The 15,592-nt window shown below is 34.2% G+C and overlaps 2 protein-coding genes across 3 annotated transcripts in view; one reads left to right on the top strand and one right to left on the bottom strand.

Moving 5' to 3' along the window:
• LOC141293912 (phosphatidylinositol 5-phosphate 4-kinase type-2 alpha-like) overlaps positions 1–6,605 on the top strand; it is a 29,778-nt gene extending 23,173 nt beyond the window's left edge. For both annotated transcript variants that reach the window (XM_073825985.1, XM_073825984.1), the window contains 4 exons: positions 206–319; positions 511–763; positions 2,905–3,008; positions 3,103–6,605. In XM_073825985.1, coding sequence (XP_073682086.1) covers positions 206–319; positions 511–763; positions 2,905–3,008; positions 3,103–3,183 — 552 coding nt within the window. In that variant the 3' untranslated portion in view covers positions 3,184–6,605. The remainder of the gene's footprint in view (positions 1–205; positions 320–510; positions 764–2,904; positions 3,009–3,102) is intronic.
• Positions 6,606–9,432: 2,827 nt separating this feature from the next.
• On the bottom strand, positions 9,433–15,127 carry LOC141293924 (polycomb complex protein BMI-1-B-like). Its single transcript, XM_073825995.1, has 10 exons — positions 14,750–15,127; positions 11,971–12,102; positions 11,745–11,841; positions 11,517–11,572; positions 11,329–11,376; positions 11,128–11,236; positions 10,947–10,989; positions 10,742–10,840; positions 10,539–10,619; positions 9,433–10,455 (listed from the first exon to the last, which is right to left on the bottom strand). The coding sequence occupies exons 2-10, from the start codon at positions 12,086–12,088 to the stop codon at positions 10,129–10,131; spliced, it is 978 nt and encodes a 325-aa protein (XP_073682096.1). The 5' UTR covers positions 12,089–12,102; positions 14,750–15,127; the 3' UTR covers positions 9,433–10,128.
• Between the last annotated feature and the right edge of the window lie 465 nt (positions 15,128–15,592).

Genomic DNA, 15,592 nt, shown 5'->3' with positions numbered 1-15,592 from the left:
GCGACAAAGAGGCAAAACTTGCGTAATACAGCTTTAATTAATTAATTATTTTTGTCGAAGTTTAAATTTTTGAGTCTATTAATAAATCTAAAATATACACAAAAACATTAGAATTTATGCTATGTCATTTAAACTTTTTGTTCTGAAAGTACAATTATTGTTGCTCTTGATGAACTTTAACACTTTCTCCCAATGTGAATAACAGACCAAGGAGCTTCCAACTTACAAAGACAACGACTTCATCAATGATGGCCAGAAGATCTTCATCGATGATGAAAACAAGAAAATGTTCCTGGAGAAACTGAAGAATGACGTAGAGGTCTGTATACTTATCCATCATGTGCTTTACCACATTCATCCTATTCATTTGCTTTGTTTAATGTAATTGGCTCATTAAACTCTTATCTAAACACTCATTCGGCCTAATCACCCCTGTGTGTCGTTAAACAGTGTCTAATTAAAAAGACAATGAATGTTTAATGCTTAATCCTTTGAAAAATGTGTTTCCAGTTCCTGGCCCAGCTAAAGCTGATGGACTACAGTCTGCTGGTAGGGATCCATGATGTGGAGCGAGGAGAGCAGGAACAGCCTGAGGAGGAGAGTGAAGACAATGACGCTGGGGAGGAGGAGGGGGCGGAGAGCGATGGAGGGGCCACCGGATCCCCACCAGACAGCCCCAGTAACACACTAGACAGCAATAGACCTCTGGGCCCGGGAGAGTTTGACCCCGTCATTGACGTATATGCCATCAAGAGCAATGAAAGTAAGTGGTTTTTCAGCTTAGACTTAAATTAACTAGAGTTGCTAGGGTGTTGCTAGATGGTTGTAGGTGTTAGTTGTTTTTTTTTACTGGTCCACTAAATCTCTTTATGATTTTCTTGTCTCTAGATATAGCTTGAGAGACATTTACAATGTATGTTTTGCCTGTTTGATCATCCACCAGATGAAAATTGTTAGTCAGATAACTTAGAAAAATAATAGAGCGATTTGAGGTGTCATTTCCATAGCATAAATAATACTAAAAGAAATGCATTTAATTTTTGTGTTTGGAGTGTTGAAAAACCATCATACATTGGGGAGGAAAAAATCTGTTACAATGAACGGTAAAGAAGGACATCATTCCTCTGTAAATATTGTACATTTTTATATTTACTAGAAATATTTATTGATTAAATTTATATGTAAATTATATTTATTAAATATATTCATTACACAATATGCAACAAGCTGGAAGTTATACATTTGCAATGAAGCTCCATAAATTCACAAATGCTTTTTATATTTATTCATTAAATGTTACACTTTCTTTTTTTTTTTGTCCTTACCAAAAACAATTATAAAAATCTATAAATGCTTTTTTATATTTGTTGGAAAAAAAAAATATATATACATATACATTATACATTTTTGTCCAACAAATATAAAAAAGCATTTTATTTTTTTGTCCTTACATAAAAGTGAAAAATATAAAACAATCTTATTAAGTTATACAGCTGTAATGCAACTTCAAAACTGAATAAATGCTTTCTTATGTTTACTAAAAAATATTTATTCATTAAATGTTACATTTTCTTTTTTCCTTACAAAAAAATATAAAACATCTGTAAATTTTACAACTGTAATGCAACTCCAAAACTGTATAAATGCTTTTTTTAGATTTACTAGAAATATTTATTTATTAACTGTTACATTTTATTCACTTTATTTTGCCTTTACAAAAAGAAATATGCAACAACTGAAAATTATATAGTTGTAATGCAGCTCCATATATTCTGAAATATTGTTTTATATTTACTACAAATATTTATGCATTAAATGTTACATTTACATTTTTTGTCCTTACAAAAAGCAAAAAAAAAAAAAAAAATCCTGAAATTGAACAGCTGTAATGCAACTCCAAAATTTTATAAATGTTTTTTTACTAGAAATATTTATTCATTAAATGTTATATTTTCATCCTTTTTTATTGTCTTTTTTGTCTTTACAAACTGGAAATTATACAGTTGTAATGTAGCTTCAGAAATTCGTAAATGCTTTTTTGATATTTACTATAAATACTAACTCATTAAATGTTAGATTTTATTTTTAGTCCTTAAAAACAAATAAAATAATCTTGAAATTATGCAGCTTTAATGCAACTCCAAATTGCAATAAATGCTTTATTTTTTTCTAGAAACATTTATTCAATAAATGTTACATTTCGATTCATATTTTTCTTTTCTTTTTTTTCTTTGTCTTTACAAAAAGAAATATGCAACAAGCTGGAAATTATACAGTTGTAATGCAGCTCCATAAATGCATAAGTGCTATTGTATATTTACTATAACTATTTATTTATTAAATGTTACATTTTTGTTTTTAGTCCTTACAAAAAGAAAACAATGTAAGACAGTCTTGAAATTATACGGCTGAATTCCAACTCCAAAATTGTGTAAATGCTTTTTCTATTTACTAAAAATATTTATTAATTAAAAGTTACATTCACATCCTTTTTTTAATCAAAACTACAATATGTAACAAGCTAAAAAATTACACCACTGTAAAGCAACTCATAACTTCATAAACACTTCTGCTGGAATATGACTGATTTATAATGAGTTTTTAACACATTACTAATGCTTTCAAGACTGTCCCAAGTAATTTTTGCACATTTTTAAAACTCAATCCATGTTATCCAGCTAGATTGCTGACAAATTAGCAGTATTTGCAACAACAATGTTGAAAGCTTTACAGTAAAACAGTTTGCCGTTTGCAAGGCATATAAATGGATGCACAAGTTTAATAGATTCAATTAAAGTTACATTTTCAGTAACAGCACAGCAAGGGGCCGAAAGGCAAGTTACAGTTCTGTCTCACTTTATTCCAGTTGTATCTATCTTAAAAACACCACATGCTGCCTTTCAGGTGCTCCCAAAAAAGAAATCTACTTCATGGCAGTGATTGACATTCTCACTCCATATGATGCCAAGAAGAAAGCAGCCCACGCAGCTAAGACAGTCAAACATGGGGTAGGAGTTCAATATGTCGTAAACACAGTACTAGTATTAAAATAGTCCTCCATTCACTCACAATCTACACATATTTGCTCTTTCTTTTCTCCAGGCAGGGGCAGAGATCTCAACAGTCAACCCCGAGCAATATTCAAAGCGGTTTTATGATTTCATCACCACTATTCTGTCCTAACTGCTGCCCGAGGCTGGAATGAGGCGGAGTAACAGGTGGTCACATATGGGCTCATATCCTGGGAGAGGTTTTGCTGTGGGTAACGGATCCCACTTGTCACAGGATCCTGTCTGAGATCTGTCAAGATCTTTTTTTTTGTTTACAATTTCTTTCTCCTCCTCCTGTTGGATTCTTCAGTAGGTTTATGGCTCCATGTGGTTGATAAGGCATACATGTGATATAGTCATGCATATATAGCGTTCTGTACTTTTGTGTTAGATATTGTTGATTGAGAAACTGAGTGATGTTGTTTGTGCCCAGCTACGTGGTATGATTATCATACTGGAATTCTCAAAGCTGCTTATATATTTATTGTCTTTATGTTCTTTGCAGAGAAAAATGCGTTGTCCCTGATAGAATAGTTTACTCAAAAAAATTGAATTTGCTGAAAATGTACTCACCCTTAGACCATCCAAGATGTAGATTAGTTTGTCTCCTCATGGGAACAGATTTGGATAAATTTAGCATCACTTCCTTACAAATAAATCCTCTTCAGTGAATGGGTGCCGTCAGAATGAGTCCAAACAACTGGTAAAAACAATAATCCACACTGACTACAGTGCATCAAATAATGTTTTGTGAAGCGAAAAGATGCATCAAGGCATTCTTAACTTTAGGTAACTGGAGTCTTGAGGATTGTAAAGGTTTTATCAGCTGTTTGGAATCGCATTCCGACGGCACCCATTCACTGCCAATCCAAATTACTACCAGTCAAAAGTTTTTGAACTGTAAGATTTTAAAGGTTTTTTTTTTTTTAAGTCTCTTCTGCTCACCAAGACTGCATTTATTTGATCCAAAGTACAGTAAAATTTTAAAATATTTTTACTATTTAAAATAACTGTTTTCTATTTGACTATATTTTAACATTTAATTTATTCCTGTGATTTCAAAGCTGAAATTTTAGCATCATTACTCCAGTCTTCAGTGTCACATGATCCTTTAGAAATAATTTGAATACGCTGATTTGCTGTTCAAGAAACATTTTTATTATTGTTATTCTTATTATCAATATTTAAAACAGTTGAGTACATTTTTTTTAAGGATTCTTTGATGATTAGAAATATCCAAAGATCAGCATTTATCTGAAATAAAAAGCTTTTTATAGAATTACACACTATACCATTCTAAAGCTTGGAGTTTTGGGGAAAGAAATGATAGAAATGAATACTTTTATTTAGCAAGGATGCTTTAAATTGATCAGAAGTGATTATGAAGACATTTATAACGTTACAAAAGATTTCTGTTTCAGATAAATGCTGTTCTTTCTGAACCTACTATTCTTAAAAGAAACCTGAAATAATCTACTCAACTCTTTTGACAGAATAATAATGTTTTTGAGCAGCAAATCAGAATATTAAAATGATTTCTGAAGAATCATGTGACTGAAGTAATAATGCTAAAAATTCAGCTTTAAATAAATTACTTTTCAAAATATATTTATATAGAAATCAGTTATTTAAATAGTAAAAAAAATATTTTACCTTTAAATCAAACAAATGCAGGTTTGGTGAGCAGAAGAGACTTTAAAAATAAAAATCTTACTGTTCAAAAACTTTTGACTGGTAGTGTACATCTTGGATTGTCTAAGACCAAGTACATTTTAATCAAATTTAACTTTTTAATTTTTGAGTGACCTCTTCTTTTAATAAAAAAAAGTCCCATTTTAAATCATTCAAATATATTTCAATTTATAAAAATGTAGCCCTAAAGAAAAATGCGACCAGAGTCAGAATTAAAAATCAATTTGAATTAGTTTTAAAAAAGTGTTTATTTGCACTATCGCTCTTTAGCTGCAGGCAGTACCTTTAAATCAAATTGTTTCTATTTGTTTACAAAGCGTGGAAAAGAATGCAACTTCAGGATCAATTACTGCATTTCTAGCTCAAATCCAATCAGCAAATTGGATGTAGATGATCTGCCTGTTGTGCACTGTAAAGTCTTGCACAGGAGCTCAATATTTGCAATTGGCTCCGATGAGAAGTTTAGTATAACGCAACTGTTTTTGCACATGTTCTAATGCACCAAAACGTTTATGCAAATGATTCCAGTTTTACCACTGACTCATGCAATAGTAGTGATTCGTAGAACGTGTTAAGCACCTAATGGGTTACATGTACGTTGCCACTTTTGTACCCCCAGTGAAGGAACAAAACATTGCCTGTTTTATGTTGTTTAGCTCTCGATTCGAGAACATGGTATGAAAACGAAGCATATTTTGTACCTCCCTTTTTTTACAGTAATAATTCGCAAGTTTACAGTGGGCCGTTCTCCTGAGAATGCAGTTGTGCTGGCGCTATATAGATGCTTGAATCTGCGTATAGTGTTTCAGCTGCACTGTAAAGAGCGAGAGAATGCTGCCTCGTAGTTATCTCTCTTTCTCTCATCATTGTCAAACTTTGTGTGATCCCAGAGACCTTTAGTATTATAAAAATATATAGATATTGTGATATGTCTTCTGAAATATCGTTTGCAAAGTAATCCTAAATATTCTACTGTATGTGTTGACATATATACACTGTGCAAGGTGTGCCTTTTTTACTCTGAATTATTTAATTTTGTATTTGAATCATTTTTTAAAAAGAGACGTTTGACAAATGTTATTTTCTAAAAAGGGAAAGGCGAATAGGACGAATCCTGAGGTGGTTTTGCTGTTCCTGTGTAGATGTGTAAATACGCAAGTGTATTCTGACAATGTTGCGGTCCTAACGGTACAGAAACGTACTAATTTGATTCCTACATTGTCGTTATAATTGCAGTTTCTTTTGAGGCTTGTCGTGTTGCTGTATTTTAATTTCTTACCAATTACTAATTAGATAATAAGCCATGTTTTTAGGACAGTTTCCGGTGGACGAAGCAAGAGGCTTTATGAACTTTGAATTTGATGTTTGTACAGCACATGTGAATCTCTTAAGAAGCCTCTTCAAAGACTTCACTTTGTCTCAAATTGTATAGAGTTCTGATCTCATGTGTTGTAAAATGCTTCCATGTTGATGGTTCAGTGTGAGTTTGATACTTTAATGTTTTGGGGATGAGGAAAAAGCGGTGATGGAAATGGGAGCCCTTTTGAAAATGCTGTAAAAATGAAGATATTATCAGTTGTCAGTCTACTTGTCATAACTGTTATCTACGTCATGAACGTGTGCAGCTCTTGTGTGTATGTGCTGTAGGCCTAAACTATTTAAAAGCACTCTGTCCCATAAGCATTGCTCAATAAAATGATGCATTGCTCATGCTCAGCTTGATTCATGTTTGGAATATTCATGTATTATGGTGAAAATCATATGTTCACAAGGCAAACATTTAAAAAAATACAAAGTGTTTCCCCTAAAAGGTTTACATTTGGTTGGGTTCATCATGGATAAACTAAAAAATGGTTATATCAAGTTGCCAATTGGGTTTTTAATGTATTTTTAAAAAGTCTTTTCTGCTTATAGAGAATGTGTTTATTTGATTAAAAATACAGAAAAAAAACAGTAATATTGTAAAAAAATATTTTTGCAAATTAAAATAGTGTTTTTCTATTTTAATATAGTTTAAAAAGACTTTATTCCTGTGATGCAAAGCTGAATTTTCATCAGCTGTTACTCCAGTCTAAAGTGATCCTTCAGAAATCATGAACCTGTGATTTTGGAACCTGTGATTCCTTTTTTGGTCCCTTTGATGAATGATGAGTTAAAAAGAACAGCATTTATTTAAAATATAAATCTTTTCTAACAATGTAAATCTATGCTATCACTTTTTATTAATGTAACACATCCTTGGTGAATTATTAAGCATTCATTTCTTTCAAAAAAAGAAAGAATAAAAATGTACTGACCCCAAACTTTTGAACAGTAGTGTATATTGTTAGAAAACCTTTCTGTTTTAAATAAATGCTGCTCTTTTTAACTTTATATTCATCAAAGAATCTTGAAAAAAGTATCACAGATTGCACAAAAATATTAAGCAGTACAACTGTTTTCAACATTGATAGTAAATCAGCATATTAGAATGATTTCTGAAGGATCATGTGACACTTTTGAAGGAACCTGTGATGCTTTTTTCAGGATTCAGAAACATTAAAAAGAACAGTGTTTATTTAAAATAGAAATCTTTTAACAATATACACTTCTGTTCAATGTTTGGGGTCAATCTTTTTCTTTCTTTCTTTCTTTGAAAGAAATTAATACTACTATTCAGTGATAGTAAAGATTTCTAGTTTGAATGAATGCTGCTCTTTTTAACTTTATATTTATCAGAGAATCCTAAAAAAAAGTATCACAGGTTCCAAAGAAACATTAAGCAGCACAACTGTTTCTAACATTGATAATAAATCAAATCATATTAGAATGATTTCTGAAGCATCATGTGACTCTGAAGACTTGAGTAATGGCTCATGAACATTCAGCTTTGCATCACAGAAATAAATTATATTTATATTAAAATAGAAAATATTAAAATGTTTTTATATTAAAATAGAAAACCACAACTTTAAATTGCAATTTACGTTTTTCTGTATTTTTGATCAAACAAATAAAGTTTTGATGAGCATAAGAGACTTATTCATAAACTAAAAATCTTACTGATCCCAAACTTTTGAACAGCAGTGTAATTGAAACAACCAGAAGAGGGCGCGTCGCGCTGCCGCACAGTAACATGACAATCAACATAGGCCAGAATCCACGAAACGCTTTATGTGAGGCTCATATTTTAGGCGTAGTATTTTTTAATTATCCTTGTTCTATTAATATTAAACATTCTACGCAATTATTTCCTATATCTTGACTTTGTATCCCTTTGTAGGGTCATTTGGAATCAACAGCGTTATTAATCAAGTAGCCTTGAACTATACTTCGCCTGACAATTATTCTTCATACGACATTAATGCCTGCGATGCATTTGTTTCCATATGGTACTTCTCTTCAAGGTTAAAACCATTTTTCATTACTTTTTACATTTCATTTTTTTTCAATATCAGTGTTGTTTTAAATTAGCAAGGCAAACCTGAAAAGGACTTAAGCTCAACTACTCAAGAATAAATCGTTTCAATCATTCCATTTAAACGGAAACGCTTTGCATATCCACAGAAATCTATAACGCGATGAATTAGCAATAAAACATCGCTTCGACGTATCAATTTATATCTATAAGACATTTTAACAAAGGTAAATATATTTTACTAAACTTTTTCTTTATTTATTTTTAATATAAATGTGATTTAATGTAACATTTACCGTTTAATTCATTTCGATAATAGCCCGTTCAACATCGCCAAATAGCCAACTGCAGTTAATTCTGACAGGGCACCTATGCGAGATTATTCGAGCATGCGTTTAGGATAATAGATTATTAATAGGCTAGATAACAGTCTATTAATTCAATTCTAATAAACGTAGTATTTATTAAGAGATCATTAGGTTAGGCTTATTGGTTTTGCTAATTGATATTAACGAGACAATTAGGCCTAAGAAGTTGTTTTAAATTACGACAGCGGATACAGGCTATCATGCACAACTATAGGCTTCCCAATAAGCTATTTATGTACATTTTCAGCGTGGACCTGTTATGTCCTGCGGTTTTTTGACATTCGTGCAAACGAGGTCAGCGAGAGCGATCTGACATGGACAAGAAAGACAAGAGATGGCCGAAACAACTTATTGGTAACTTAATACCTTTACAACTAGAATTCGTGCGGCTGGACATTGAGCTTGACCCTCATCAAATCTTTTAACCGAAGCAAAGCAATCGTATAGCAAAGATAATAGCCGTTGCTAGTCATTCTTAGTCGACTAGGCTAGCTATTTATTCATGTGTTTAGCTTTTAACGGGACAATTAGCCTAGTGTTCTATAAATTGATATTTATATGGTTTGCACCCACACGGTCACTATAGGCTATTTGTTGTTTGAACTAGCATATGGAATCATATTTATTGATCACAGAAAGACAGGGATCATAGCACAGACTTCTTGCTCTGAACTGTGTGAAAATTACGAAAGACCACAGATTTCATGAACTTATAATACGGCTTTGCTAGTCGTAAACTATTCGTCCACAAACAAAATGTCGCAATTTTATCCATTATTTATATTTGTACAGCTAAAATAAAGAAAGGTATCAAAGCATCCTTTGAAAAAGAAGCGAATTTATAAAGGCCAAAGTAGGCTAGGTTTCGCAGAAAAGGCCTAAACAAAGTAGCTAATGGTGGTTTTATCGAGGCCACACAAATGTATTCAGTAATAAAAAAGTAAAATGTTTATTTAGACAAATGTTTCATATTGTACAACAGTAAATGATACATTGGCTTTAACAAATAACCGCTCGAACAGAAATGTAAAGCAAGAAAACATCTGAACTTAAGACTACACGTATATGAGTCATCTATCCTTGCGTGATAACAAACCGAGAGAAAAAGGACTACTTTTCAACTTGACGAGCATGTAAGTAGCATTTTTTTTATTACACTTTCTTTCCGTGTTTATCCAAGACAATACTGACGCTGCATTTCTGCCCTTTGCAAATTTCGTTTGATGTTACACAGCATTTCACCCGAATAAAACCAATGCGATCTGGATAATCAAAACATTGTGCGTGCCGCCATGTGTTTTATTGAAGACTTCATGGACAAGGAAATGATTTATATACACTGATGTTCTAATCTAAATGAACAAGACAGAGTTTATAAAAACACCTAGATACATTCTCCTTCTTGTTGAGTTTCCCTCCAGTACTCTTCACAATATTAGTTATGCCATAGTAATAATACAAAATATAACACAAGGCTGTGTTACAAAGTTTTCACACGCGGTGACAAAACAAATATATTTAAAAATGATATAAAAAATTGAAGAGGTGGTTTATAAAGAAAGCATCTACATCACAGCTCTGTTTGCAGGGGGGGTTGATGGCTTTGGCATCCATAAGCAAGTCACCCGAGAGAGTTGGAGCCATTGTGGGAAGTTTTGCAGACTTTGCTGCTGAAAGGAGTTTGGCCATTGTGGCCCACTTTGGCAGAGACTCCGTTAACGCTGGAGATATGGGGGAAGCTGGGATGTGACGACTGGACAGGAGTGCTTGGGCTGGGCAGAGAGGATGTGGATGGGGCGGCAATAGCAGTCGGGCTGTTTGGTTTGTCACTGCTGGAATCGCTTTCTATGTCAGGCCTTCTGCCACCGGCCATATCACCCCTTGGGCTGCTCAACTTCATTTTTTTGCAACCAGGCCGAACTCTGTACTTCAATGGCAAGGGCCCGTTCTGGAAAATATCAACATGTTATTATCTCCGCAGTTGGACTAAAATGTTTAATGTGTTTAAACTATCAGACTAAATACACATACCCTTCTCCATGTGTAGATATAAGCGATATCCATAAGAGTATAATAATCTTTCAAAGGCTCGTCTTCATACATAACTTCAATCTGAAAGAAAAACCACAGCTCACTGACATACAGAAGCTCAAAACGTGTGCTTTTACATCAAAAACATGGCTATTTTTGAGAGGCAATTAAACCTTTTAGGAAGTGAATGTAAACAAGATTACCTGAAAGGTACATGGTATATCCATTTTACTTCTGAGAAATTTTCTGAGATGCATTACTGTCATAGCTGCAGGGCATTGCAAGTACCGCTTCACATTCACCTATAAAAATGAGATCATTACAAAAATCCGGTAAGTGCCCCATAACTCTTTAAAACTGACTCCGTGACATGTTCTAAAATATTTAATTTATTCAGAAATGAATCACCTCTTTTGTGGTTTCTTTTTCTTCTCCCTCTTTACTGTCGAGCCTAATCATTTTAAGAGAAAATAATGAATGCAACGTCTAACAACACAACTGCGAATGTCAAGTCTGGGGTAGCCTACTACATTTACATTTCACAAACAGCATTAAAGTAATCTCTGATGATTGCTTTGACTAAACCTACTTGTTCTGATCAAAAAATTCAATGGACAAGCTTATGATCTCATCATCAGCAATGATTCTCTTGTCTTCGTCTGCGACTTCTCCTCTGTCCTCATTAGAACCATTAGTAGCTGAGGGACAGAGAAATAATTACAACTTCTAGATATGTATTCAAATTATGTTTATGTATTAAAACACCACAATGACCATCTTAACAGTTTACCATCAACTGGATGCTCCGCATAAAAATCTCTCCTTCGTTTCATCTCATCTGAGTAACAAAAGCACAATAAATGCATTACTGTGTTGATTAAAAAATTATTAGTAGTAAAATAAGTTATATTGCAATTTTAACACATAACTAATTAATAAATAAATGTATAATGAACAATTCAACTTATTCAAACTTACTTTTGAACAGACCAGGCACAAGCTTGTAAACAATGTCCTGAAGGGTCTTATCTGACCTGAAATATACAAACATCTTTGAGGGGTGTACAAACTGCTTTTTTTAACTGATGTACAGAAACGTAAAGCTTTAAAGCCTTTTCTGGATGTTAATTAGCCTAAAAGAACTTTTCAAATGGTATATCAGAAAAAAATAATTAAAATACGATAATCCCAAGCCATTAGACCTACCTGATATTGAGGAGAGGTTTTGTTTTATGAACTTGAACATCACAAATAGGACAATATTTGCTGGTTTCCAGATACCTCACAATGCACATTTTGCAGACTGTGAAAACAACAGAAGACACATTAATTAAACGCGACCAATTCAAATACGGTTTGAATCGGGTTTAAAGACCGTTCCGTTTGAATTCCCAAGCAAGAATATACATTATATACATTATGACAGACTTACATGAATGCAAACATTCGACAATGGTGGTCGCGTCAATGAAGTATCCTCCACATAAAACGCACATCAAATGAGGGTTTAGCTCCGTTATCTTGATTCTCGTTGTTCGGTGCATTGTCATGGGAGCTCGCAGACCTGATAACCAACAAGAGACATTTATTAATATTTACAGACACAATTAACAGCCTATAGAAAAAAGAAAGTCGGGTTATTAAGGTTAGATGGTCAACTTACACAAAAAATATCAGACAAAATACACCTAGTTTTAATGTGTAAACCGGCAATACAACTGATAAGGCGAATTAACTAGTGTTATTCTAAATTCATAACGCCTCTCTGGCATTCAAGGAAAGCGTCCACGCACAAGTTTAAACGATTTACTGTTATTTGCGTGGATGCGTACAGGTGAGAGTGAAAGCCAAAATGCCCACACGTATAGTTGCTATGACGACGGGTGTAATTGGCATTGTGCCAGTCTAAACGGAGGCATACCTCAATAGATTCACAGACAGTCCGGATCATTACAAATGACCATAAATGCAACAAATTAACAGTAAAACGCCACCACTTCTTCTCCACAACTGTGTTTTTCGCTAAAAAGCATGCGGCTATTTCAACGTGGCTGCCATTTTGATACAGACAGCCCCGTGTCCAAGCGAGTTCGCTCGCATGAGGCTGCGACCTGAGCACCACGCACTATTGTTTAAGAAGCGGTGAGTAGGTTACTATCACCTGTTAAACACGTCTCACAATCTTAATTTCAGCACGCATCGCTTCCAAATGTGAAAGAAAAAGCAATGTGCTCTTCCCTGCCTTGCCGACGTCTTCAATGAGGAACAGAGTCAACGGAAGCTCTAGAGCTCGCATCTGTGATCCCGCTATCTCTCGACTGCGATGTCGGTATGTGTGGGTTCAACGGAAAATTTTCAAAAACCAATATCCCGTAACGTTAACTGCTAATGTTCACTTATAAACCGTTCCGCTCGGAACTCAACGCATCAAATGCCGTCAAATAAAATTAGACTCTCTACACTTGACACAGAGCAAGCTTTAAATAATTGCCCAGTGACTGAGAAATATGCTTGCTATATAAAAGACAGTGTATTACAATAATATACTAATACAAGAACGTCTAACTTATGCACAAAAAGTGCGAAACAGCGCACTGCATTTCAGTCTGTGATGAAAACAAAATTCAAAACACCTATAAAAAAGTATTTCTATAACGTTACTTTTACTTCTTTATTAGGTGACAATTGTCGTTAAAGATTGAGTTAGATTCAATTATTTTACTTAAGTGAATTTGTTTATTAGTGGTTTACAGAAACAAGCTGGCTACGTTTCCAGCAAAGGCGAAAAAAAACAGGTGTTGGCTGGCCTAAGGAAGCCGTTTCTCAAGCTTGACAAATAATGAAAACTCATAAGACTAATCTATGTGGTTTAGTAATAATATTCAGATTACGCTATGATACGTAGGATATCATATTTAACACTCGGTGTACTGGAAACGTCTTTTCTGTAAATAAAGAAGAGGTCTAGGTCAAGAAAAGACTGCAGTTACAGTAAATCTGTCAGTTTATCATATCTCTGAGACTACTGTGATGTGTCTTGTTTCTATTATTGTCATACAGATGATTGCAAGCAAGTTGCAATTTGAATAGCTAATGAAAAACTGATATTTGCGGTGTGGAAAATATATATAGGCCTGTGTATAAGATTAATAAATAGTCTAAATCAGTAAGGCACGGCATGGTGGAAAGGTCAGATGTAAAAACAAAATTAAATCTGCCCGTACAGCTTAATCATTTAAATATGGATATAGAAGTATGATTTGCCAATAGAGAACTAGGTTAACAACCTATGTTAAGTCTATATTTACATAATCTAATTTCTTGGACGTAGTTAGGCTATTAACCTTTTTTTATAAACTATGACGGAGCGAGGTGAGCCGCATCAGTTAACAACTGACTGATTAATAAAGACAATCTATATATCAGACTAACGAAAAAAAAAAACATTTAAGAATCACATTTTAGAATGAACAAATCTTACTTTGTCCAGAAAAAAAAAAGGTTCGCTTGAGTTTGACGTGTCTTGGTCACAAAGGTTGCATAGAACCGAGACAATGTTTAATTATTATTTTTTAAAGCCTAATACCGAACATACAAGCCAAGTTACATTCAGTAACAACTAAACAACTAATGAACAAGCTCGAAAACATATTTAAAATAGGCTATAAGTTAACAGCCTCAAAACAAGGTTCTGTTTTCGTGTTAGGCTACAGCCTATAGGAGGAGGTACCCAGCAAAGACGCACATGAATTTAAGTTAATAAAATTAATCAACGACATTAAAACACGGTAAAGTTATTTTTTCCTGAATATACACTCTCTAGACTACTCGATTCTATAAAATAATAGATCTAATGTTTGATTTTCCGGCGTGAAGAAATGGATGAAAGTGGTCAACCCGTTAACACCTGCCCCAACTCGCCAGTTCTTCAGTGCGCGCCGAGAGTTTACATTAAAAACAACACTTGAAGACACAAATACATTTCAGTTTTACAAAGATGACATACTCGTTAACATGCATATTGTGTTACCGTATGTCACTGGTTGCGTTTCATAAGAAATGTGGCAAAACTGAAATGAAATTCGAACGTATGAGAAACACTCATACATACAAGAGGCAACATTGTTACTCTCTTGTCTCCTAACAGAGAAAAGAAAACAAAAGCAAAAAAGCTCACAGCTCCGCTCTTTTGTACATTAAAGCGTACATACCCAGTATATTTCCCGATGGTTTCTTTGCTTTGTTGTGGTAGACAATGAAACTTGAGAGACGATCAGCAAAAAATGAATGCTACCGAAGCGGCCATCTTGGAATGAGCTGCAGACGCTGTCAATGGCTCTAACGTTCCACCGCCGTGCTCATTGTGGCCTTCTTGCGCAATTGCACATAGGTTAACGTAGCTCACTCTTCGCCGACACTTTCCGATTTAAATCACATATAAATCCACAGATTCCGGTCATGGGTAGTCAATTCCAGAGGCGTAGTTCTCCGGCACGGCGATCTGAAAAACACACTGCCTGATGGTTCAGTGCAAACTGACACAGTCCCCAAAATGGCTAGTTCGACCGCCCCACTCCATCACGTGATCTCATTCCTTACGGGTAGCCTGGGAATTAGTAGTGGGGTATATCATCAATAGGGTACCCCTCTGACGGATGTCTTTGTCAAACCTCACCACCCACATCACCACTTCTGAAGAGGAAAATCCCTCGCCAAGCCACGCAGTTTGGTCGGAACGATTCTTAGGCTAAGGAATGAAGAACTTTCAGAGAAGCTGGATTTCTCTTTAATTTCACAAAAAAATGTCATGTAGGCTATAGTAGCCTATTAAATCCCCAAATGCAGAAAAAGCAGAAGGGTTATTCCGAATGTCCAAATTTAAAAACGGCACGAAGTTAAACAAGCGCAAGGGGAATCAATACGCAGTTCAAACCGATTCTTATATTTTCTCCCACGAAAGATTTACGTTTTAATAGCCAACATGTTCTTTGAGCATTATGCAACATCTGCTGAATTTACCCTTATAAAATATCTTTCTTCTCTAACCGTTAAAA

Source organism: Garra rufa, chromosome 20 (genome assembly GCF_049309525.1).
Source record: "Garra rufa chromosome 20, GarRuf1.0, whole genome shotgun sequence".
Lineage (NCBI taxonomy): Eukaryota > Metazoa > Chordata > Actinopteri > Cypriniformes > Cyprinidae > Garra > Garra rufa.
Note: the sequence above shows the minus strand (reverse complement) of the source record. Positions and strands in the feature narration are given on the sequence as shown.